The sequence below is a fragment of the Carcharhinus amblyrhynchos genome, chromosome 6 (assembly GCF_965287045.1).
Source record: "Carcharhinus amblyrhynchos chromosome 6, sCarAmb.v2.hapA, whole genome shotgun sequence".
NCBI classification, from domain to species: Eukaryota; Metazoa; Chordata; class Chondrichthyes; order Carcharhiniformes; family Carcharhinidae; genus Carcharhinus; species Carcharhinus amblyrhynchos.
This window is the reverse complement of record NC_137329.1, coordinates 67,805,180-67,827,205: the sequence shown is the minus strand read 5'-3', so window position 1 is coordinate 67,827,205 and position 22,026 is coordinate 67,805,180. Positions and strand designations below refer to the sequence as shown.

The 22,026-nt window shown below is 48.8% G+C and overlaps 1 protein-coding gene across 1 annotated transcript in view; it reads left to right on the top strand.

Moving 5' to 3' along the window:
• Positions 1 to 22,026, top strand: part of LOC145344350 (ubl carboxyl-terminal hydrolase 18-like) — a 108,049-nt gene that overhangs the window by 53,094 nt on the left and 32,929 nt on the right. The window contains exon 9 of the mRNA XM_080191479.1: positions 21,506 to 21,637. Coding sequence (XP_080047605.1) covers positions 21,506 to 21,637 — 132 coding nt within the window. The remainder of the gene's footprint in view (positions 1 to 21,505; positions 21,638 to 22,026) is intronic.

Below are 22,026 nucleotides of genomic sequence, written 5' to 3'. Positions count from 1 at the left end.
AGGTGGTGTTTATCTCAGGTGGGCAGTGGGTTATAGGTGGTGTTTATTCTGGGTGGGGAGTGGGTTATAGGTGGTGTTTATTCTGGGTGGGGAGTGGGTTATAGGTGGTGTTTATTCTGGGTGGGGAGTGGGTTGCAGGTGGTGTTTATTCTGGGTGGGGAGTGGGTTATAGGTGGTGTTTATTCTGGGTGGGGAGTGGGTTATAGGTGGTGTGTATTCTGGGTGGGGAGTGGGTTATAGGTGGCGTTTATTCTGGGTGGGGAGTGGGTTATAGGTGGTGTTTATTCTGGGTGGGGAGTGGGTTATAGGTGCTGTTTATTCTGGGTGGGGAGTGGGTTATAGGTGGTGTTTATTCTGGGTGGGGAGTGGGTTATAGGTGGTGTATATTCTATGTGGGGAGTGGGTTATAGGTGGTGTGTATTCTGGGTGGGGAGTGGGTTATAGGTGGTGTTTATTCTGGGTGGGGAGTGGGTTATAGGTGGTGTTTATTCTGGGTGGGGAGTGGGTTATAGGCGATGTTTATTCTGAGTGGGGAGTGGGTTATAGGTGGTGTTTATTCTGGGTGGGGGTGGGTTATAGGTGGTGTTTATTCTGGGTGGGGAGTGGGTTATAGGTGGTGTTTATTCTGGGTGGGGAGTGGGTTATAGGTGGTGTTTATTCTGGGTGGGGAGTGGGTTATAGGTGGTGTTTATTCTGGGTGGGGAGTGGGTTATAGGCGGTGTTTATTCTGGGTGGGGAGTGGGTTATAGGTGGTGTTTATTCTGGGTGGGGAGTGGGTTATAGGTGGTGTTTATTCTGGGTGGGGAGTGGGTTATAGGTGGTGTGTATTCTGTGTGGGGAGTGGGTTATAGGCGGTATTTATTCTGGGTAGGGAGTGGGTTATAGGCGGTGTTTATTCTGGGTGGGGAGTGGGTTATAGGTGGTGTTTATTCTGGGTGGGGAGTGGGTTATAGGTGGTGTGTATTCTGGGTGGGGAGTGGGTTATAGGCGGTGTTTATTCTGGGTGGGGAGTGGGTTATAGGTGGTGTTTATTCTGGGTGGGGAGTGGGTTATAGGTGGTGTGTATTCTGGGTGGGGAGTGGCTTATAGGTGGTGTTTATTCTGGGTGGCGAGTGGGTTATAGGCAGTGTTTATTCTGGGTGGGGAGTGGGTTATAGGTGGTGTGTATTCTGGGTGGGGAGTGGGTTATAGGTGGTGTTTATTCTGGGTGGGGAGTGGGTTATAGGCGGTGTTTATTCTGGGTGGGGAGTGGGTTATAGGCGGTGTTTATTCTGGGTGGGGAGTGGGTTATAGGTGGTGTTTATCTCGGGTGGGCAGTGGGTTATAGGTGGTGTTTATTCTGGGTGGGGAGTGGGTTATAGGTGGTGTTTATTCTGGGTGGGGAGTGGGTTATAGGTGTTGTTTATTCTGGGTGGGGAGTGGGTTGCAGGTGGTGTTTATTTGGGTGGGGAGTGGGTTATAGGTGGTGTTTATTCTGGGTGGGGAGTGGGTTATAGGTGGTGTGTATTCTGGGTGGGGAGTGGGTTGCAGGTGGTGTTTATTCTGGGTGGGGAGTGGGTTATAGGCGGTGTTTATTCTGGGTGGGGAGTGGGTTATAGGTGGTGTGTACTCTGGGTGGGGAGTGGGTTATAGGTGGTGTGTATTCTGGGTGGGGAGTGGGTTATAGGTGGTGTGTACTCTGGGTGGGGAGTGGGTTATAGGTGGTGTTTATTCTGGGTGGGGAGTGGGTTATAGGTGGTGTGTATTCTGGGTGGCCAGTGGGTTATAGGTGGTGTGTACTCTGGGTGGGGAGTGGGTTATAGGTGGTGTTTATTCTGGGTGGGCAGTGGGTTATAGGTGGTGTTTATTCTGGGTGGGGAGTGGGTTATAGGTGGTGTTTATTCTGGGTGGGGAATGGGTTATAGGTGGTGTGTGTTCTGGGTGGGGAGTGGGTTATAGGCGGTATTTATTCTGGGTAGGGAGTGGGTTATAGGCGGTGTTTATTCTGGGTGGGGAGTGGGTTATAGGTGTTGTTTATTCTGGGTGGGGAGTGGGTTATAGGTGGTGTGTATTCTGGGTGGGGAGTGGGTTATAGGCGGTGTTTATTCTGGGTGGGGAGTGGGTTATAGGTGGTGTTTATTCTGGGTGGGGAGTGGGTTATAGGTGGTGTGTATTCTGGGTGGGGAGTGGGTTATAGGTGGTGTTTATTCTGGGTGGGGAGTGGGTTATAGGCAGTGTTTATTCTGGGTGGGGAGTGGGTTATAGGTGGTGTGTATTCTGGGTGGGGAGTGGGTTATAGGTGGTGTTTATTCTGGGTGGGGAGTGGGTTATAGGCGGTGTTTATTCTGGGTGGGGAGTGGGTTATAGGCGGTGTTTATTCTGGGTGGGGAGTGGGTTATAGGTGGTGTTTATCTCAGGTGGGCAGTGGGTTATAGGTGGTGTTTATTCTGGGTGGGGAGTGGGTTATAGGTGGTGTTTATTCTGGGTGGGGAGTGGGTTATAGGTGGTGTTTATTCTGGGTGGGGAGTGGGTTGCAGGTGGTGTTTATTCTGGGTGGGGAGTGGGTTATAGGTGGTGTTTATTCTGGGTGGGGAGTGGGTTATAGGTGGTGTGTATTCTGGGTGGGGAGTGGGTTATAGGTGGTGTTTATTCTGGGTGGGGAGTGGGTTATAGGTGGTGTTTATTCTGGGTGGGGAGTGGGTTATAGGTGCTGTTTATTCTGGGTGGGGAGTGGGTTATAGGTGGTGTTTATTCTGGGTGGGGAGTGGGTTATAGGTGGTGTATATTCTATGTGGGGAGTGGGTTATAGGTGGTGTGTATTCTGGGTGGGGAGTGGGTTATAGGTGGTGTTTATTCTGGGTGGGGAGTGGGTTATAGGTGGTGTTTATTCTGGGTGGGGAGTGGGTTATAGGTGGTGTTTATTCTGGGTGGGAAGTGGGTTATAGGCGGTGTTTATTCTGGGTGGGGAGTGGGTTATAGGTGGTGTGTATTTTGAGTGGGGAGTGGGTTATACGTGGTGTGTATTCTGAGTGGGGAGTGGGTAAGAGGTGGTGTTTATTCTGGGTGGGCAGTGGGTTATAGGTGGTGTTTATTCTGGGTGGGGAGTGGGTTATAGGCGGTGTTTATTCTGGGTGGGGAGTGGGTTATAGGCGGTGTTTATTCTGGGTGGGGAGTGGGTTATAGGTGGTGTTTATCTCGGGTGGGCAGTGGGTTATAGGTGGTGTTTATTCTGGGTGGGGAGTGGGTTATAGGTGGTGTTTATTCTGGGTGGGGAGTGGGTTATAGGTGGTGTTTATTCTGGGTGGGGAGTGGGTTGCAGGTGGTGTTTATTTGGGTGGGGAGTGGGTCATAGGTGGTGTTTATTCTGGGTGGGGAGTGGGTTATAGGTGGTGTGTATTCTGGGTGGGGAGAGGGTTGCAGGTGGTGTTTATTCTGGGTGGGGAGTGGGTTATAGGCGGTGTTTATTCTGGGTGGGGAGTGGGTTATAGGTGGTGTGTACTCTGGGTGGGGAGTGGGTTATAGGTGGTGTGTATTCTGGGTGGGGAGTGGCTTATAGGTGGTGTGTACTCTGGGTGGGGAGTGGGTTATAGGTGGTGTTTATTCTGGGTGGGGAGTGGGTTATAGGTGGTGTGTATTCTGGGTGGCCAGTGGGTTATAGGTGGTGTGTACTCTGGGTGGGGAGTGGGTTATAGGTGGTGATTATTCTGGGTGGGCAGTGGGTTATAGGTGGTGTTTATTCTGGGTGGGGAGTGGGTTATAGGTGGTGTGTATTTTGAGTGGGGAGTGGGTTATACGTGGTGTGCATTCTGAGTGGGGAGTGGGTAAGAGGTGGTGTTTATTCTGGGTGGGCAGTGGGTTATAGGTGGTGTTTATTCTGAGTGGGGAGTGGGTTATAGTTGGTGTTTATTCTGGGTGGGGAGTGGGTTATAGGTGGTGTTTATTCTGGGTGGGGAGTGGGTTATAGGTGGTGTTTATTCTGGGTGGGGAGTGGGTTATAGGTGCTGTTTATTCTGGGTGGGGAGTGGGTTATAGGTGGTGTTTATTCTGGGTGGGGAGTGGGTTATAGGTGGTGTATATTCTATGTGGGGAGTGGGTTATAGGTGGTGTGTATTCTGGGTGGGGAGTGGGTTATAGGTGGTGTTTATTCTGGGTGGGGAGTGGGTTATAGGTGGTGTTTATTCTGGGTGGGGAGTGGGTTATAGGTGGTGTTTATTCTGGGTGGGAAGTGGGTTATAGGCGGTGTTTATTCTGGGTGGGGAGTGGGTTATAGGTGGTGTGTATTTTGAGTGGGGAGTGGGTTATACGTGGTGTGTATTCTGAGTGGGGAGTGGGTAAGAGGTGGTGTTTATTCTGGGTGGGCAGTGGGTTATAGGTGGTGTTTATTCTGGGTGGGGAGTGGGTTATAGGCGGTGTTTATTCTGGGTGGGGAGTGGGTTATAGGCGGTGTTTATTCTGGGTGGGGAGTGGGTTATAGGTGGTGTTTATCTCGGGTGGGCAGTGGGTTATAGGTGGTGTTTATTCTGGGTGGGGAGTGGGTTATAGGTGGTGTTTATTCTGGGTGGGGAGTGGGTTATAGGTGGTGTTTATTCTGGGTGGGGAGTGGGTTGCAGGTGGTGTTTATTTGGGTGGGGAGTGGGTCATAGGTGGTGTTTATTCTGGGTGGGGAGTGGGTTATAGGTGGTGTGTATTCTGGGTGGGGAGAGGGTTGCAGGTGGTGTTTATTCTGGGTGGGGAGTGGGTTATAGGCGGTGTTTATTCTGGGTGGGGAGTGGGTTATAGGTGGTGTGTACTCTGGGTGGGGAGTGGGTTATAGGTGGTGTGTATTCTGGGTGGGGAGTGGCTTATAGGTGGTGTGTACTCTGGGTGGGGAGTGGGTTATAGGTGGTGTTTATTCTGGGTGGGGAGTGGGTTATAGGTGGTGTGTATTCTGGGTGGCCAGTGGGTTATAGGTGGTGTGTACTCTGGGTGGGGAGTGGGTTATAGGTGGTGATTATTCTGGGTGGGCAGTGGGTTATAGGTGGTGTTTATTCTGGGTGGGGAGTGGGTTATAGGTGGTGTGTATTTTGAGTGGGGAGTGGGTTATACGTGGTGTGCATTCTGAGTGGGGAGTGGGTAAGAGGTGGTGTTTATTCTGGGTGGGCAGTGGGTTATAGGTGGTGTTTATTCTGAGTGGGGAGTGGGTTATAGTTGGTGTTTATTCTGGGTGGGGAGTGGGTTATAGGTGGTGTTTATTCTGGGTGGGGAGTGGGTTATAGGCGATGTTTATTCTGAGTGGGGAGTGGGTTATAGGTGGTATTTATTCTGGGTGGGGGTGGGTTATAGGTGGTGTTTATTCTGGGTGGGGAGTGGGTTATAGGTGGTGTTTATTCTGGGTGGGGAGTGGGTTATAGGTGGTGTTTATTCTGGGTGGGGAGTGGGTTATAGGTGGTGTTTATTCTGGGTGGGGAGTGGGTTATAGGTGGTGTGTATTCTGGGTGGGGAGTGGGTTATAGGCGGTATTTATTCTGGGTAGGGAGTGGGTTATAGGCGGTGTTTATTCTGGGTGGGGAGTGGGTTATAGGTGTTGTTTATTCTGGGTGGGGAGTGGGTTATAGGTGGTGTGTATTCTGGGTGGGGAGTGGGTTATCGGCGGTGTTTATTCTGGGTGGGGAGTGGGTTATAGGTGGTGTTTATTCTGGGTGGGGAGTGGGTTATAGGTGGTGTGTATTCTGGGTGGGGAGTGGGTTATAGGTGGTGTTTATTCTGGGTGGGGAGTGGGTTATAGGCAGTGTTTATTCTGGGTGGGGAGTGGGTTATAGGTGGTGTGTATTCTGGGTGGGGAGTGGGTTATAGGTGGTGTTTATTCTGGGTGGGGAGTGGGTTATAGGCGGTGTTTATTCTGGGTGGGGAGTGGGTTATAGGCGGTGTTTATTCTGGGTGGGGAGTGGGTTATAGGTGGTGTTTATCTCAGGTGGGCAGTGGGTTATAGGTGGTGTTTATTCTGGGTGGGGAGTGGGTTATAGGTGGTGTTTATTCTGGGTGGGGAGTGGGTTATAGGTGGTGTTTATTCTGGGTGGGGAGCGGGTTGCAGGTGGTGTTTATTCTGGGTGGGGAGTGGGTTATAGGTGGTGTTTATTCTGGGTGGGGAGTGGGTTATAGGTGGTGTGTATTCTGGGTGGGGAGTGGGTTATAGGTGGTGTTTATTCTGGGTGGGGAGTGGGTTATAGGTGGTGTTTATTCTGGGTGGGGAGTGGGTTATAGGTGCTGTTTATTCTGGGTGGGGAGTGGGTTATAGGTGGTGTTTATTCTGGGTGGGGAGTGGGTTATAGGTGGTGTATATTCTATGTGGGGAGTGGGTTATAGGTGGTGTGTATTCTGGGTGGGGAGTGGGTTATAGGTGGTGTTTATTCTGGGTGGGGAGTGGGTTATAGGTGGTGTTTATTCTGGGTGGGGAGTGGGTTATAGGTGGTGTTTATTCTGGGTGGGAAGTGGGTTATAGGCGGTGTTTATTCTGGGTGGGGAGTGGGTTATAGGTGGTGTGTATTTTGAGTGGGGAGTGGGTTATACGTGGTGTGTATTCTGAGTGGGGAGTGGGTAAGAGGTGGTGTTTATTCTGGGTGGGCAGTGGGTTATAGGTGGTGTTTATTCTCAGTGGGGAGTGGGTTATAGGTGGTGTTTGTTCTGGGTGGGGAGTGGGTTATAGGTGGTGTTTATTCTGGGTGGGGAGTGGGTTATAGGCGATGTTTATTCTGAGTGGGGAGTGGGTTATAGGTGGTGTTTATTCTGGGTGGGGGTGGGTTATAGGTGGTGTTTATTCTGGGTGGGGAGTGGGTTATAGGTGGTGTTTATTCTGGGTGGGGAGTGGGTTATAGGTGGTGTTTATTCTGGGTGGGGAGTGGGTTATAGGTGGTGTTTATTCTGGGTGGGGAGTGGGTTATAGGCGGTGTTTATTCTGGGTGGGGAGTGGGTTATAGGTGGTGTTTATTCTGGGTGGGGAGTGGGTTGCAGGTGGTGTTTATTCTGGGTGGGGAGTGGGTTATAGGTGGTGTGTATTCTGGGTGGGGAGTGGGTTATAGGCGGTATTTATTCTGGGTAGGGAGTGGGTTATAGGCGGTGTTTATTCTGGGTGGGGAGTGGGTTATAGGTGGTGTTTATTCTGGGTAGGGAGTGGGTTATAGGTGGTGTGTATTCTGGGTGGGGAGTGGGTTATAGGCGGTGTTTATTCTGGGTGGGGAGTGGGTTATAGGTGGTGTTTATTCTGGGTGGGGAGTGGGTTATAGGTGGTGTGTATTCTGGGTGGGGAGTGGCTTATAGGTGGTGTTTATTCTGGGTGGGGAGTGGGTTATAGGCAGTGTTTATTCTGGGTGGGGAGTGGGTTATAGGTGGTGTGTATTCTGGGTGGGGAGTGGGTTATAGGTGGTGTGTATTCTGGGTGGGGAGTGGGTTATAGGTGGTGTTTATTCTGGGTGGGGAGTGGGTTATAGGTGGTGTTTATTCTGGGTGGGGAGTGGGTTATAGGTGCTGTTTGTTCTGGGTGGGGAGTGGGTTATAGGTGGTGTTTATTCTGGGTGGGGAGTGGGTTATAGGTGGTGTATATTCTATGTGGGGAGTGGGTTATAGGTGGTGTGTATTCTGGGTGGGGAGTGGGTTATAGGTGGTGTTTATTCTGGGTGGGGAGTGGGTTATAGGTGGTGTTTATTCTGGGTGGGGAGTGGGTTATAGGTGGTGTTTATTCTGGGTGGCAAGTGGGTTATAGGCGGTGTTTATTCTGGGTGGGGAGTGGGTTATAGGTGGTGTGTATTTTGAGTGGGGAGTGGGTTATACGTGGTGTGTATTCTGAGTGGGGAGTGGGTAAGAGGTGGTGTTTATTCTGGGTGGGCAGTGGGTTATAGGTGGTGTTTATTCTGGGTGGGGAGTGGGTTATAGGCGGTGTTTATTCTGGGTGGGGAGTGGGTTATAGGCGGTGTTTATTCTGGGTGGGGAGTGGGTTATAGGTGGTGTTTATCTCGGGTGGGCAGTGGGTTATAGGTGGTGTTTATTCTGGGTGGGGAGTGGGTTATAGGTGGTGTTTATTCTGGGTGGGGAGTGGGTTATAGGTGGTGTTTATTCTGGGTGGGGAGTGGGTTGCAGGTGGTGTTTATTTGGGTGGGGAGTGGGTTATAGGTGGTGTTTATTCTGGGTGGGGAGTGGGTTATAGGTGGTGTGTATTCTGGGTGGGGAGAGGGTTGCAGGTGGTGTTTATTCTGGGTGGGGAGTGGGTTATAGGCGGTGTTTATTCTGGATGGGGAGTGGGTTATAGGTGGTGTGTACTCTGGGTGGGGAGTGGGTTATAGGTTGTGTGTATTCTGGGTGGGGAGTGGCTTATAGGTGGTGTGTACTCTGGGTGGGGAGTGGGTTATAGGTGGTGTTTATTCTGGGTGGGGAGTGGGTTATAGGTGGTGTGTATTCTGGGTGGCCAGTGGGTTATAGGTGGTGTGTACTCTGGGTGGGGAGTGGGTTATAGGTGGTGATTATTCTGGGTGGGCAGTGGGTTATAGGTGGTGTTTATTCTGGGTGGGGAGTGGGTTATAGGTGGTGTGTATTTTGAGTGGGGAGTGGGTTATACGTGGTGTGCATTCTGAGTGGGGAGTGGGTAAGAGGTGGTGTTTATTCTGGGTGGGCAGTGGGTTATAGGTGGTGTTTATTCTGAGTGGGGAGTGGGTTATAGTTGGTGTTTATTCTGGGTGGGGAGTGGGTTATAGGTGGTGTTTATTCTGGGTGGGGAGTGGGTTATAGGCGATGTTTATTCTGAGTGGGGAGTGGGTTATAGGTGGTGTTTATTCTGGGTGGGGGTGGGTTATAGGTGGTGTTTATTCTGGGTGGGGAGTGGGTTATAGGTGGTGTTTATTCTGGGTGGGGAGTGGGTTATAGGTGGTGTTTATTCTGGGTGGGGAGTGGGTTATAGGCGGTGTTTATTCTGGGTGGGGAGTGGGTTATAGGTGGTGTTTATTCTGGGTGGGGAGTGGGTTATAGGTGGTGTTTATTCTGGGTGGGGAGTGGGTTATAGGTGGTGTGTATTCTGGGTGGGGAGTGGGTTATAGGCGGTATTTATTCTGGGTAGGGAGTGGGTTATAGGCGGTGTTTATTCTGGGTGGGGAGTGGGTTATAGGTGTTGTTTATTCTGGGTGGGGAGTGGGTTATAGGTGGTGTGTATTCTGGGTGGGGAGTGGGTTATAGGCGGTGTTTATTCTGGGTGGGGAGTGGGTTATAGGTGGTGTTTATTCTGGGTGGGGAGTGGGTTATAGGTGGTGTGTATTCTGGGTGGGGAGTGGGTTATAGGTGGTGTTTATTCTGGGTGGGGAGTGGGTTATAGGCAGTGTTTATTCTGGGTGGGGAGTGAGTTATAGGTGGTGTGTATTCTGGGTGGGGAGTGGGTTATAGGTGGTGTTTATTCTGGGTGGGGAGTGGGTTATAGGTGGTGTGTATTCTGGGTGGGGAGTGGGTTATAGGTGGTGTTTATTCTGGGTGGGGAGTGGGTTATAGGTGGTGTTTATTCTGGGTGGGGAGTGGGTTATAGGTGCTGTTTATTCTGGGTGGGGAGTGGGTTATAGGTGGTGTTTATTCTGGGTGGGGAGTGGGTTATAGGTGGTGTATATTCTATGTGGGGAGTGGGTTATAGGTGGTGTGTATTCTGGGTGGGGAGTGGGTTATAGGTGGTGTTTATTCTGGGTGGGGAGTGGGTTATAGGTGGTGTTTATTCTGGGTGGGGAGTGGGTTATAGGTGGTGTTTATTCTGGGTGGGAAGTGGGTTATAGGCGGTGTTTATTCTGGGTGGGGAGTGGGTTATAGGTGGTGTGTATTTTGAGTGGGGAGTGGGTTATACGTGGTGTGTATTCTGAGTGGGGAGTGGGTAAGAGGTGGTGTTTATTCTGGGTGGGCAGTGGGTTATAGGTGGTGTTTATTCTCAGTGGGGAGTGGGTTATTGGTGGTGTTTGTTCTGGGTGGGGAGTGGGTTATAGGTGGTGTTTATTCTGGGTGGGGAGTGGGTTATAGGCGATGTTTATTCTGAGTGGGGAGTGGGTTATAGGTGGTGTTTATTCTGGGTGGGGGTGGGTTATAGGTGGTGTTTATTCTGGGTGGGGAGTGGGTTATAGGTGGTGTTTATTCTGGGTGGGGAGTGGGTTATAGGTGGTGTTTATTTTGGGTGGGGAGTGGGTTATAGGTGGTGTTTATTCTGGGTGGGGAGTGGGTTATAGGCGGTGTTTATTCTGGGTGGGGAGTGGGTTATAGGTGGTGTTTATTCTGGGTGGGGAGTGGGTTATAGGTGGTGTTTATTCTGGGTGGGGAGTGGGTTATAGGTGGTGTGTATTCTGGGTGGGGAGTGGGTTATAGGCGGTATTTATTCTGGGTAGGGAGTGGGTTATAGGCGGTGTTTATTCTGGGTGGGGAGTGGGTTATAGGTGGTGTTTATTCTGGGTAGGGAGTGGGTTATAGGTGGTGTGTATTCTGGGTGGGGAGTGGGTTATAGGCGGTGTTTATTCTGGGTGGGGAGTGGGTTATAGGTGGTGTTTATTCTGGGTGGGGAGTGGGTTATAGGTGGTGTGTATTCTGGGTGGGGAGTGGCTTATAGGTGGTGTTTATTCTGGGTGGGGAGTGGGTTATAGGCAGTGTTTATTCTGGGTGGGGAGTGGGTTATAGGTGGTGTGTATTCTGGGTGGGGAGTGGGTTATAGGTGGTGTTTATTCTGGGTGGGGAGTGGGTTATAGGCGGTGTTTTTTCTGGGTGGGGAGTGGGTTATAGGCGGTGTTTATTCTGGGTGGGGAGTGGGTTATAGGTGGTGTTTATCTCGGGTGGGCAGTGGGTTATAGGTGGTGTTTATTCTGGGTGGGGAGTGGGTTATAGGTGGTGTTTATTCTGGGTGGGGAGTGGGTTATAGGTGGTGTTTATTCTGGGTGGGGAGTGGGTTGCAGGTGGTGTTTATTTGGGTGGGGAGTGGGTTATAGGTGGTGTTTATTCTGGGTGGGGAGTGGGTTATAGGTGGTGTGTATTCTGGGTGGGGAGTGGGTTGCAGGTGGTGTTTATTCTGGGTGGGGAGTGGGTTATAGGCGGTGTTTATTCTGGGTGGGGAGTGGGTTATAGGTGGTGTGTACTCTGGGTGGGGAGTGGGTTATAGGTGGTGTGTATTCTGGGTGGGGAGTGGGTTATAGGTGGTGTGTACTCTGGGTGGGGAGTGGGTTATAGGTGGTGTTTATTCTGAGTGGGGAGTGGGTTACAGGTGGTGTGTATTCTGGGTGGCCAGTGGGTTATAGGTGGTGTGTACTCTGGGTGGGGAGTGGGTTATAGGTGGTGTTTATTCTGGGTGGGCAGTGGGTTATAGGTGGTGTTTATTCTGGGTGGGGAGTGGGTTATAGGTGGTGTTTATTCTGGGTGGGGAATGGGTTATAGGTGGTGTGTATTCTGGGTGGGGAGTGGGTTATAGGCGGTATTTATTCTGGGTAGGGAGTGGGTTATAGGCGGTGTTTATTCTGGGTGGGGAGTGGGTTATAGGTGTTGTTTATTCTGGGTGGGGAGTGGGTTATAGGTGGTGTGTATTCTGGGTGGGGAGTGGGTTATAGGCGGTGTTTATTCTGGGTGGGGAGTGGGTTATAGGTGGTGTTTATTCTGGGTGGGGAGTGGGTTATAGGTGGTGTGTATTCTGGGTGGGGAGTGGGTTATAGGTGGTGTTTATTCTGGGTGGGGAGTGGGTTATAGGCAGTGTTTATTCTGGGTGGGGAGTGGGTTATAGGTGGTGTGTATTCTGGGTGGGGAGTGGGTTATAGGTGGTGTTTATTCTGGGTGGGGAGTGGGTTATAGGCGGTGTTTATTCTGGGTGGGGAGTGGGTTATAGGCGGTGTTTATTCTGGGTGGGGAGTGGGTTATAGGTGGTGTTTATCTCAGGTGGGCAGTGGGTTATAGGTGGTGTTTATTCTGGGTGGGGAGTGGGTTATAGGTGGTGTTTATTCTGGGTGGGGAGTGGGTTATAGGTGGTGTTTATTCTGGGTGGGGAGTGGGTTGCAGGTGGTGTTTATTCTGGGTGGGGAGTGGGTTATAGGTGGTGTTTATTCTGGGTGGGGAGTGGGTTATAGGTGGTGTGTATTCTGGGTGGGGAGTGGGTTATAGGTGGTGTTTATTCTGGGTGGGGAGTGGGTTATAGGTGGTGTTTATTCTGGGTGGGGAGTGGGTTATAGGTGCTGTTTATTCTGGGTGGGGAGTGGGTTATAGGTGGTGTTTATTCTGGGTGGGGAGTGGGTTATAGGTGGTGTATATTCTATGTGGGGAGTGGGTTATAGGTGGTGTGTATTCTGGGTGGGGAGTGGGTTATAGGTGGTGTTTATTCTGGGTGGGGAGTGGGTTATAGGTGGTGTTTATTCTGGGTGGGGAGTGGGTTATAGGTGCTGTTTATTCTGGGTGGGTAGTGGGTTATAGGCGGTGTTTATTCTGGGTGGGGAGTGGGTTATAGGTGGTGTGTATTTTGAGTGGGGAGTGGGTTATACGTGGTGTGTATTCTGAGTGGGGAGTGGGTAAGAGGTGGTGTTTATTCTGGGTGGGCAGTGGGTTATAGGTGGTGTTTATTCTCAGTGGGGAGTGGGTTATAGGTGGTGTTTGTTCTGGGTGGGGAGTGGGTTATAGGTGGTGTTTATTCTGGGTGGGGAGTGGGTTATAGGCGATGTTTATTCTGAGTGGGGAGTGGGTTATAGGTGGTGTTTATTCTGGGTGGGGGTGGGTTATAGGTGGTGTTTATTCTGGGTGGGGAGTGGGTTATAGGTGGTGTTTATTCTGGGTGGGGAGTGGGTTATAGGTGGTGTTTATTCTGGGTGGGGAGTGGGTTATAGGTGGTGTTTATTCTGGGTGGGGAGTGGGTTATAGGCGGTGTTTATTCTGGGTGGGGAGTGGGTTATAGGTGGTGTTTATTCTGGGTGGGGAGTGGGTTATAGGTGGTGTTTATTCTGGGTGGGGAGTGGGTTATAGGTGGTGTGTATTCTGGGTGGGGAGTGGGTTATAGGCGGTATTTATTCTGGGTAGGGAGTGGGTTATAGGCGGTGTTTATTCTGGGTGGGGAGTGGGTTATAGGTGGTGTTTATTCTGGGTGGGGAGTGGGTTATAGGTGGTGTGTATTCTGGGTGGGGAGTGGGTTATAGGCGGTGTTTATTCTGTGTGGGGAGTGGGTTATAGGTGGTGTTTATTCTGGGTGGGGAGTGGGTTATAGGTGGTGTGTATTCTGGGTGGGGAGTGGGTTATAGGTGGTGTTTATTCTGGGTGGGGAGTGGGTTATAGGCAGTGTTTATTCTGGGTGGGGAGTGGGTTATAGGTGGTGTGTATTCTGGGTGGGGAGTGGGTTATAGGTGGTGTTTATTCTGGGTGGGGAGTGGGTTATAGGCGGTGTTTATTCTGGGTGGGGAGTGGGTTATAGGCGGTGTTTATTCTGGGTGGGGAGTGGGTTATAGGTGGTGTTTATCTCGGGTGGGCAGTGGGTTATAGGTGGTGTTTATTCTGGGTGGGGAGTGGGTTATAGGTGGTGTTTATTCTGGGTGGGGAGTGGGTTATAGGTGGTGTGTATTCTGGGTGGGGAGTGGGTTGCAGGTGGTGTTTATTCTGGGTGGGGAGTGGGTTATAGGCGGTGTTTATTCTGGGTGGGGAGTGGGTTATAGGTGCTGTTTATTCTGGGTGGGGAGTGGGTTATAGGTGGTGTGTATTCTGGGTGGGGAGTGGGTTATAGGTGGTGTGTACTCTGGGTGGGGAGTGGGTTATAGGTGGTGTTTATTCTGGGTGGGGAGTGGGTTATAGGTGGTGTGTATTCTGGGTGGCCAGTGGGTTATAGGTGGTGTGTACTCTGGGTGGGGAGTGGGTTATAGGTGGTGTTTATTCTGGGTGGGCAGTGGGTTATAGGTGGTATTTATTCTGGGTGGGGAGTGGGTTATAGGTGGTGTTTATTCTGGGTGGGGAGTGGGTTATAGGTGGTGTGTATTCTGGGTGGCCAGTGGGTTATAGGTGGTGTGTACTCTGGGTGGGGAGTGGGTTATAGGTGGTGTTTATTCTGGGTGGGGAGTTGGTTACAGGCGGTGTTTATTCTGGGTGGGGAGTGGGTTATAGGTGGTGTTTATTCTGGGTGGGCAGTGGGTTATAGGTGGTGTTTACTCTGGGTGGGGCGTGGGTTATAGGTGGTGTTTATTCTGGGTGGGGAGTGGGTTATAGGTGGTATTTATTCTGGGTGGGGAGTGGGTTATAGGTGGTGTTTACTCTGGGTGGGGAGTGGGTTATAGGCGGTGTTTATTCTGGGTGGGGAGTGGGTTATAGGTGGTGTTTATTCTGGGTGGGGAGTGGGTTATAGGCGGTGTTTATTCTGGGTGGGGAGTGGGTTATAGGTGGTGTTTACTCTGGGTGGGGAGTGGGTTATAGGTGGTGTTTATTCTGGGTGGGGAGTGGGTTTTAGGTGGTGTGTACTCTGGGTGGGGAGTGGGTTATAGGTGGTGTTTATTCTGGTTGGGCAGTGGGTTATAGGTGGTGTTTATTCTGGGTGGGCAGTGGGTTATAGGTGGTGTTTACTCTGGGTGGGGAGTGGGTTATAGGCGGTGTTTATTCTGGGTGGGGAGTGGGTTATAGGTGGTGTTTATTCTGGGTGGGGAGTGGGTTATAGGTGGTGTTTATTCTGGGTAGGGAGTGGGTTATAGGTGGTGTTTACTCTGGGTGGGGAGTGGGTTATAGGTGGTGTTTATTCTGGGTGGGGAGTGGGTTTTAGGTGGTGTGTACTCTGGGTGGGGAGTGGGTTATAGGTGGTGTTTATTCTGGTTGGGCAGTGGGTTATAGGTGGTGTTTATTCTGGGTGGGGAGTGGGTTATAGGCGGTGTTTATTCTGGGTGGGGAGTGGGTTATAGGTGGTGTTTATTCTGGTTGGGCAGTGGGTTATAGGTGGTGTTTATTCTGGGTGGGGAGTGGGTTATAGGTGGTGTTTATTCTGGGTGGGGAGTGGGTTATAGGCGGTGTTTATTCTGGGTGGGGAGTGGGTTATCGGTGGTGCTTATGCTGGGTGGGGAGTGGGTTATAGGTGGTGTTTAGTCTGGGTGGGGTGTGGGTTATAGGTGGTGTGTATTCTGGGTGGGGAGTGGGTTATAACTGGTGTTTATTCTGGGTGGGGAGTGGGTTATAGGTGGTGTTTATTCTGGGTGGGCAGTGGGTTATAGGTGGTGTGTATTCTGGGTGGGGAGTGGGTTATAACTGGTGTGTATTCTGGGTGGGGAGTGGTTTATAGGTGGTGTGTATTCTGGGTGGGGAGTGGGTTATCGGCGGTGTTTATTCTGGGTGGGGAGTGGGTTATAGGCGGTGTTTATTCTGGGTGGGGAGTGGTTTATAGGTGGTGTTTATTCTGGGTGGGGAGTGGGTTATCGGCGGTGTTTATGCTGGGTGGGGAGTGCGTTACAGGTGGTGTTTATGCTTGGTGGGGAGTATAGGCGGTGTTCATTCTGAGTGTATTTCTGAGTGTATTCTGAGGTATTTATTCAGGGTCTAACCATTCCCCACCTTGAATAAAGACCGCCCGTAACCATTCTCCACCCACAATAATCACCACCTATAACCCAGTCCCCATGTCCAGTATATCACTCCAGAATCTGTCTGAAACATTTGGCCAGGTGTGTGACAGTATACTGCACCAGAAATACTCTGAAGCACCTGTGCAGATGTGCAACAGTATACCACATCAGAATCTGTCTGAAATACCTGGCCAGGTGAGAGACTGTAAAGAGAACAAAAAACAAAGACAAGTAAGCACAGGAACAGCCCCTTCAGCCCTCTGAGCCTGTGCCGATTGTGATCCCTAACTAAACTAAAGAAAACCTTCTGCTTTTATTTGGTCCATATCCTTCTATTTCCTCCCTATTCATGTACCTGTCCAGGTGCCTCTTAAATATTACTAATGTGCCTGCTTCCACCACATCCTCTGTCAGTGCATTCCAGGCAGTGTTTGATGGGGACAGTGAAGAGGGAGCTTTATCTGTATCTAACCTGGTGCTGTACCTGTTCTCAGAACGTTTGACCTGGACAGTGTAGAGGAAGATTAAACGAACAAAGAAATGTATAGCACATGAACAGATCCTTCGGCCCTCCAAGCCAGTGCCAATCACAATACCCTAACTAAAAAAACCTGTTGCCCTTACTGGACCCATATCTCTCTATTTCCTCCCTATTTATGTACCCCATCCAAATGCCTCTTAAATGTTGCTAATGTACCTGATTCTACCACATCCTCTGGCAGCACATTCCAGACACCCACCACTCTCTGCATAAAAATCTTCCCTCGCACATCTCCCTTCAACTTACCCCCTCTCACCTTAAACCTCTGCCCCCTTGTAATTGACACTTCTATCCTTGGAAAAAGCCTCTGACCATCCGCTCTATCTCTATCTCTCATAATTATGTTGACCTGTATTAGGTCTCCCCTCAGCCTCCCCATCTTTCGAGTGAAAATAATCCTAGTTTATTCAACCTCTCCATATAACCAACACCTTTGAGACCAGGAAACATCCTGATGAACCTTCTTTGCATTGCCCCCAAAGCTTTCACATCCTTCTGGTAGTGTGGTGACCAGAACTGCATGCAATACTCCATATGCGGCCTAACTAAGTTTTTATGTAGCTGCAACAGGATTTCCCAACTCCTGTACTCAATGCCCCAGTTGTCCAATGAAGGCAAGCATGCCATATGCCTTCTTAATCACTTTGGCCACCTGTGTTGTCACTTATAGGGAACTGTGGATCTTCACACCCAGATCCCTGTGTAAGTAAATGTTCCGAAGGCTTCTGTATAATTCACACCTAAATTTGATCCTCCAAAATGCATCACCTCGCATTTGACCAGATTAAACTCCATCTGCCATTTCTGTACTCAAGTCTCCAATCTATCTATATTTTGTTGTATTCTCTGACAACCCTGGCACTATCAGCAACTCCATGAATCTCATGTCATCCGCAAACTTATTACAATTTCCTCCAGGTGATTTATATATACCCCAAACAACAGATGCTCCAGCACTGATCCCTGCAGAACACCACTACCAACAGGTCCCCATTTTAAAAAGCGCCATTCCATCAAAACTCTCTGTCTTCTATAACCAAGCCAGTTCTGTGTTCATCCAGCTAGCCCATCCCGAATTGTATGTGATTTTAGTTTCTGTATCAGTCTGCCATGTGGGGCCTTGTCAGATGCCTTACAAAAGTCCATATAAACTACATCTACAGCCCTTCTCTCATCAATTATCTGTCAGCTCTTCAAAAAACTTAATCAAGTTGGTGAGACATGACCTTCCCCGCACAAAATCATGCTGCCTGTCACTAATTTATCCACTTTCTTCTAATTGTGCATATATTCTGTCCCTCAGTATCTTCTCCAAATGTTTCCCCACCACTGAAGTCAGGCTCACCGGGTTATAATTTCCTGGATTAGCCTTGCGTCCTTTGTTAAACAAGGCACAACATTCACTATTCTCGAGTCCTCTGGCACCTCGCCTGTGGTCAATAAGATTGTGAAGATATCTGCTAAAGCCCCAGCTATTTCTCCCCTTACCGCCCACAGTATCCTGTGATAGATCCCATCTGGCCCTGTGGACTTGTCTACCTTAATGCAATTTAGGATACTCAGCATTTCCTCCTTTGATATATTGACATTCTCTAGAGTGTTCACAGACCTATGCCTGACATCAGCATCCATCATGCCTCCTCCTTGGTGAATACCGATACAAAGTACTCATTAAAGATCTCACCCACTCCCTGTGGCTCCACACATAACTTCCCTCCATTGTCCTTGAGTGGGCCTACTCTTTTTCTTGCTACTGTCTTTCTCTTAATATATGCATAAAAAGCCTTGGGATTCTCCTTGACTGTATTTGCTAAAGACACTTCGTGGCACCATTTAGTTCTCCTAATTCCACATTTAAGTTCTTTCCTACTTTCACTATATTCTTCAGGGGCTTCTTCAGTTTTTAGATGCCTAGATCTAACATATGTTTCCTTTCTCCTTTTGATTAAGCTTACAAATTTCCATCATCATCCATGGTTCCCGAATCCTGCCATTTCTAACCTTAATTTTTACAGAGGCATGTCTGCCTTGCAGTTCAATCAACTGGCCTTTAAAAGCCTCCCAATGCCTGATGTAGATTTGCTCTTAAATAGCCACTCCCAATCCATATTTGCCAGTTCCTGTCTAACTTGGATGTAATTGACCTTAGCCCAATTAAGCACCCTCACCCAAGGGCCACTCATTCTCTTATCCATGACTACCCGAAATATTATGGCATTATGGTTGCTAAGCCCATAAATGCTCCCCCATTGAAACCTAGATCACCTGGCCCAGCTCACTCCTGATACCAAGTTTAGTATGGCCCCTTCCATGGTTGGATTGTCAACATACTGTATCAAAAAGTCCTCCTGGCCACATCTAACAAATTGCACTCCATCCAAGCCCCTGGCTGTACGGGAGTCCCAATTAGTATGGGGGAAGTCAAAGTCACCCTTCACAAATACCCGAATTGTATGTGATTTTAGTTTCTGTACCAGTCTGCCATGTGGGGCCTTGTTAGATGCCTTACTAAAGTCCATATAAACTACATCTACAGCCCTTCTCTCATCAATTATCTGTCAGCTCTTCAAAAAACTTAATCAATTTGGTGAGACATGACCTTCCCCGCACAAAATCATAAGAACATAAGAAATAGGAGCAGGAGTAGGCCATCTAACCCCTCGAGCCTGCCCAGCCATTCAATAAGATCATGGCTGATCTGTCGTGGCTCAGTTCCACATTCCCACCCTCTCCCCATAACCCTTAATCCCCTTGCTTATCAAAAACCCGTCAAACCGCGTCTTAAAAATATTTAGCGAGGCAGCCTCCACCACCTCAACGGGCAGAGAATTCCAGAGATTCACCACCCTTTGAGTGAAGAAGTTCCTCCTCAACTTCGTTCTAAACCACCCCCCCTTTATCTTGAGGCTGTGCCCCCTAGTCCTACTATCCTTTCTGAGCGGGAAGAGTCTCTCCACCTCTATCCTATCCATCCCATTCATCATCTTATATGTCTCAATGAGATCTCCCCTCATTCTTCTAAACTCTAACGAGTACAAGCCTAGTTTATTCAGCCTCTCCTCATAGCTCAACCCCCTCAACTCCGGTATCAGCCTAGTAAACCTCCTCTGCACTCCCTCCAAGGCCAAAGTATCCTTGTGTAAGTGCGGCGACCAAAACTGCACACAGTACTCCAGCTGCGGCCTCACCAATGCCCTATACAGCCGCAGCAAGACCTCCCTACTTTTATATTCAATCCCCCTCGCTATAAAGGCCAGCATCCCATTAGCCTTCCTGCTGCCTGTCACTAATTTAAATCATGCTGCCTGTCACTAATTTATCCACTTTCTTCTAAATGTGCATATATTCTGTCCCTCAGTATCTTCTCCAAATGTTTCCCCACCACTGAAGTCAGACTCACTGGGTGCTTTTTTCACACCTTTTCAGTATCTGATTACACAAATTCACCAGAATCTATCTGAAATACCTGGCCAGCTGAGTGACAGTATACTGCACCAGAATCTGTCTGAAATATCTGGCCAGCTGAGTGACAGTATACTGCACCAGAATCTGTCTGAAATATCTGGCCAGCTGAGTGACAGTATACTGCACCAGAATCTGTCTGAAATACCTGGCCAGCTGAGTGACAGTATACTGCACCAGAATCTCTCAAACGCCTGTTTAATAACCTTTGACATAGCACTTTATCAAGTGTCTATTTGAAATCCAGTGCATCACTTCTATTGATTCCCCATCTCATCTTCCTGTTTGCTTCCTCAGAAAACTAATAAGTGAGGAAAAGGTTAATTTTCTTTCAGAAAACACATTGATTTTGCCTGATTTTATGTGATTTGGTAAGTATATTGCTATTTCTTCTTGACTAATGGATTCTAGCACTTGCTCTCTGACAAGTTTTTGGTTAACTGTTTATAGTTTCCTGCTTTCTGTCTCCCTGCTTTCTTGAATTGAGGTTCATGATTTAACAATCCACTGGGATCTTTCCATAATGTTGGGAGTTTTAGAAGATCACAACCAATGCACCTGCAGCTACAGCTTTTAAACCCTATAATGAAAACCATCAAGTCCAGGGGGGCTTGCCATCCTTCCCAGAACATTATCCTTATTGATCATGATTATTTAAGTTCCTCCCTTCCTTTTAACTCTTTATTTCGAAGTATACCTCTCTATTGAAATGTTCATTGTTCCCTACATGGACCACAATAACAGGATTCTCCTCTTTCCAACTGCAAGTTCCTCTCCAGCCTGGAGCAGATGTTCAGAACCCTGGCACTGGGCAGACAATATCTCTGTTTGGAACCTTACTCTTTGCTGCAGAAAACAGTATCAATCCCCCTCACTATACTGTCCCTGTCGCCACTAAATTCCTTTTTGCTCCCATACTTGAATGGCTTCCTGTACCACAGTCCTATGGTTGGTTTACTCATCAACCCTCTCATGTATATAGGCAACAAGACCCTCAAACCTAATGGACAATTGCAAGGACAGACGCTCCTACAATTCTAACTTCTTGATCCCCTTCCCTGTCTCACTCACATCACACCTTCTTGCCCCTTACCACTGACCAAATCAGGAAAAGATTTCATAAAGGGTGAGGCCACCTCCTGGAACCAAATGTCCAGAGAGCTTTCCCCTCTCGGATGCATTGCAGCCTCTGAACCTCGGACTCCAGCTCATTAATTTTTTGCCAAAGTTTCTCGAGCTGCAGGCACTAATTGCAAATGTGATTACTGAAGATCACAAAGATGTCCGTCATTTCCCACATACTACAGTTGCAACATTTGACCTGCCCTGCCAACCTGATTGTGTTTTAGTGAACTAAATAATTATTTTCTTAGTTGCATTTTAAATAATACCTCTCGTCCTGGCTACCACAAAGCTGCGGCCTCAGTTATTTGCGATATATATATTTTTAACTTTGATGAGGTTATGTAATCTATCCATGTTAGCTGATGATACAAGGTTAGAGAAAGGAGCAAGCTAGTGAGTCTACTGAAGAGTGAAGTTGTTAGATTTTTGTATACTATTGATTCAATAGTTTGGCAGCAAACGGGCAGCACACTGATACAGTGGTTAGCACTGCTGTCTCACAGCGTCAGGGACGTGGGTTAAACTCTAGCCTCAAATGACTCTCCCCATGCCTGGGTGGGTTTCCTCCAGGTGCTCTGGTTTCCTTCCACAGTCCAAAGATGTGCCAGTTAGGTTGACTGGGCATAGTAAATTGTCCTTTAGTGTCAGGGGAACTAGCAGAGTAGATACGTGGGGATAGGGCCTGGTTGGAATTGTTGTTGGTGCAGGCTTGGTGGACTGAATGGCCTCCTTCTGCAGTGTAGTGATTCTATGATTCTAAGGGTTATGGGGATAGAGTGGGAAGATGCAGTTGATATAGAAATTCATTTGTGATTGAATTGAATGAGAGGCTGAATTGCCTACTCCTTATGCTCTGATATCTTGATTTCCACAGGAATGCTGGCAGTATCAGCTTTATGCAGTGCTGGCCCATCAAGGATTTGCAACCTTTGGGCATTACACTGTGTATGTGAAATCTTTCAAAGACTTTGAGTGGTACCACATAAATGATTCCAGCGTGCATCAGGTAAGAGTTATGTCAAAACAGGACTTGGGCAAGTGTAGGAGGAACCACACTGAAAGCTTTTAGTTGATTAAAGTGTCTGCTACCATGTAGTTCCTAATACTTTTTAAAGAGGTGTTTACGTGCTCTTTTGTGGATGGCTTGCCATTTTGTACAGAGAAAAACTTTATTCTCAATCCCAAAAATACATAACACAAAAAGAATAGTAAAATTAATATTTGTGGCGATGTGGAGGCTTTTATCCTTCACCAAGAATCCTGGCTGTGGACTGAGTCCATCTTCTCTGGGACATGGGAACTTATCAACTGGCAGACAAAGTTTATGAAAGCTCGTCGCCTCTGTTCACTGTGAGGGTTGAATGGCAACAGAACATCAATCCAGCCCCACACTGA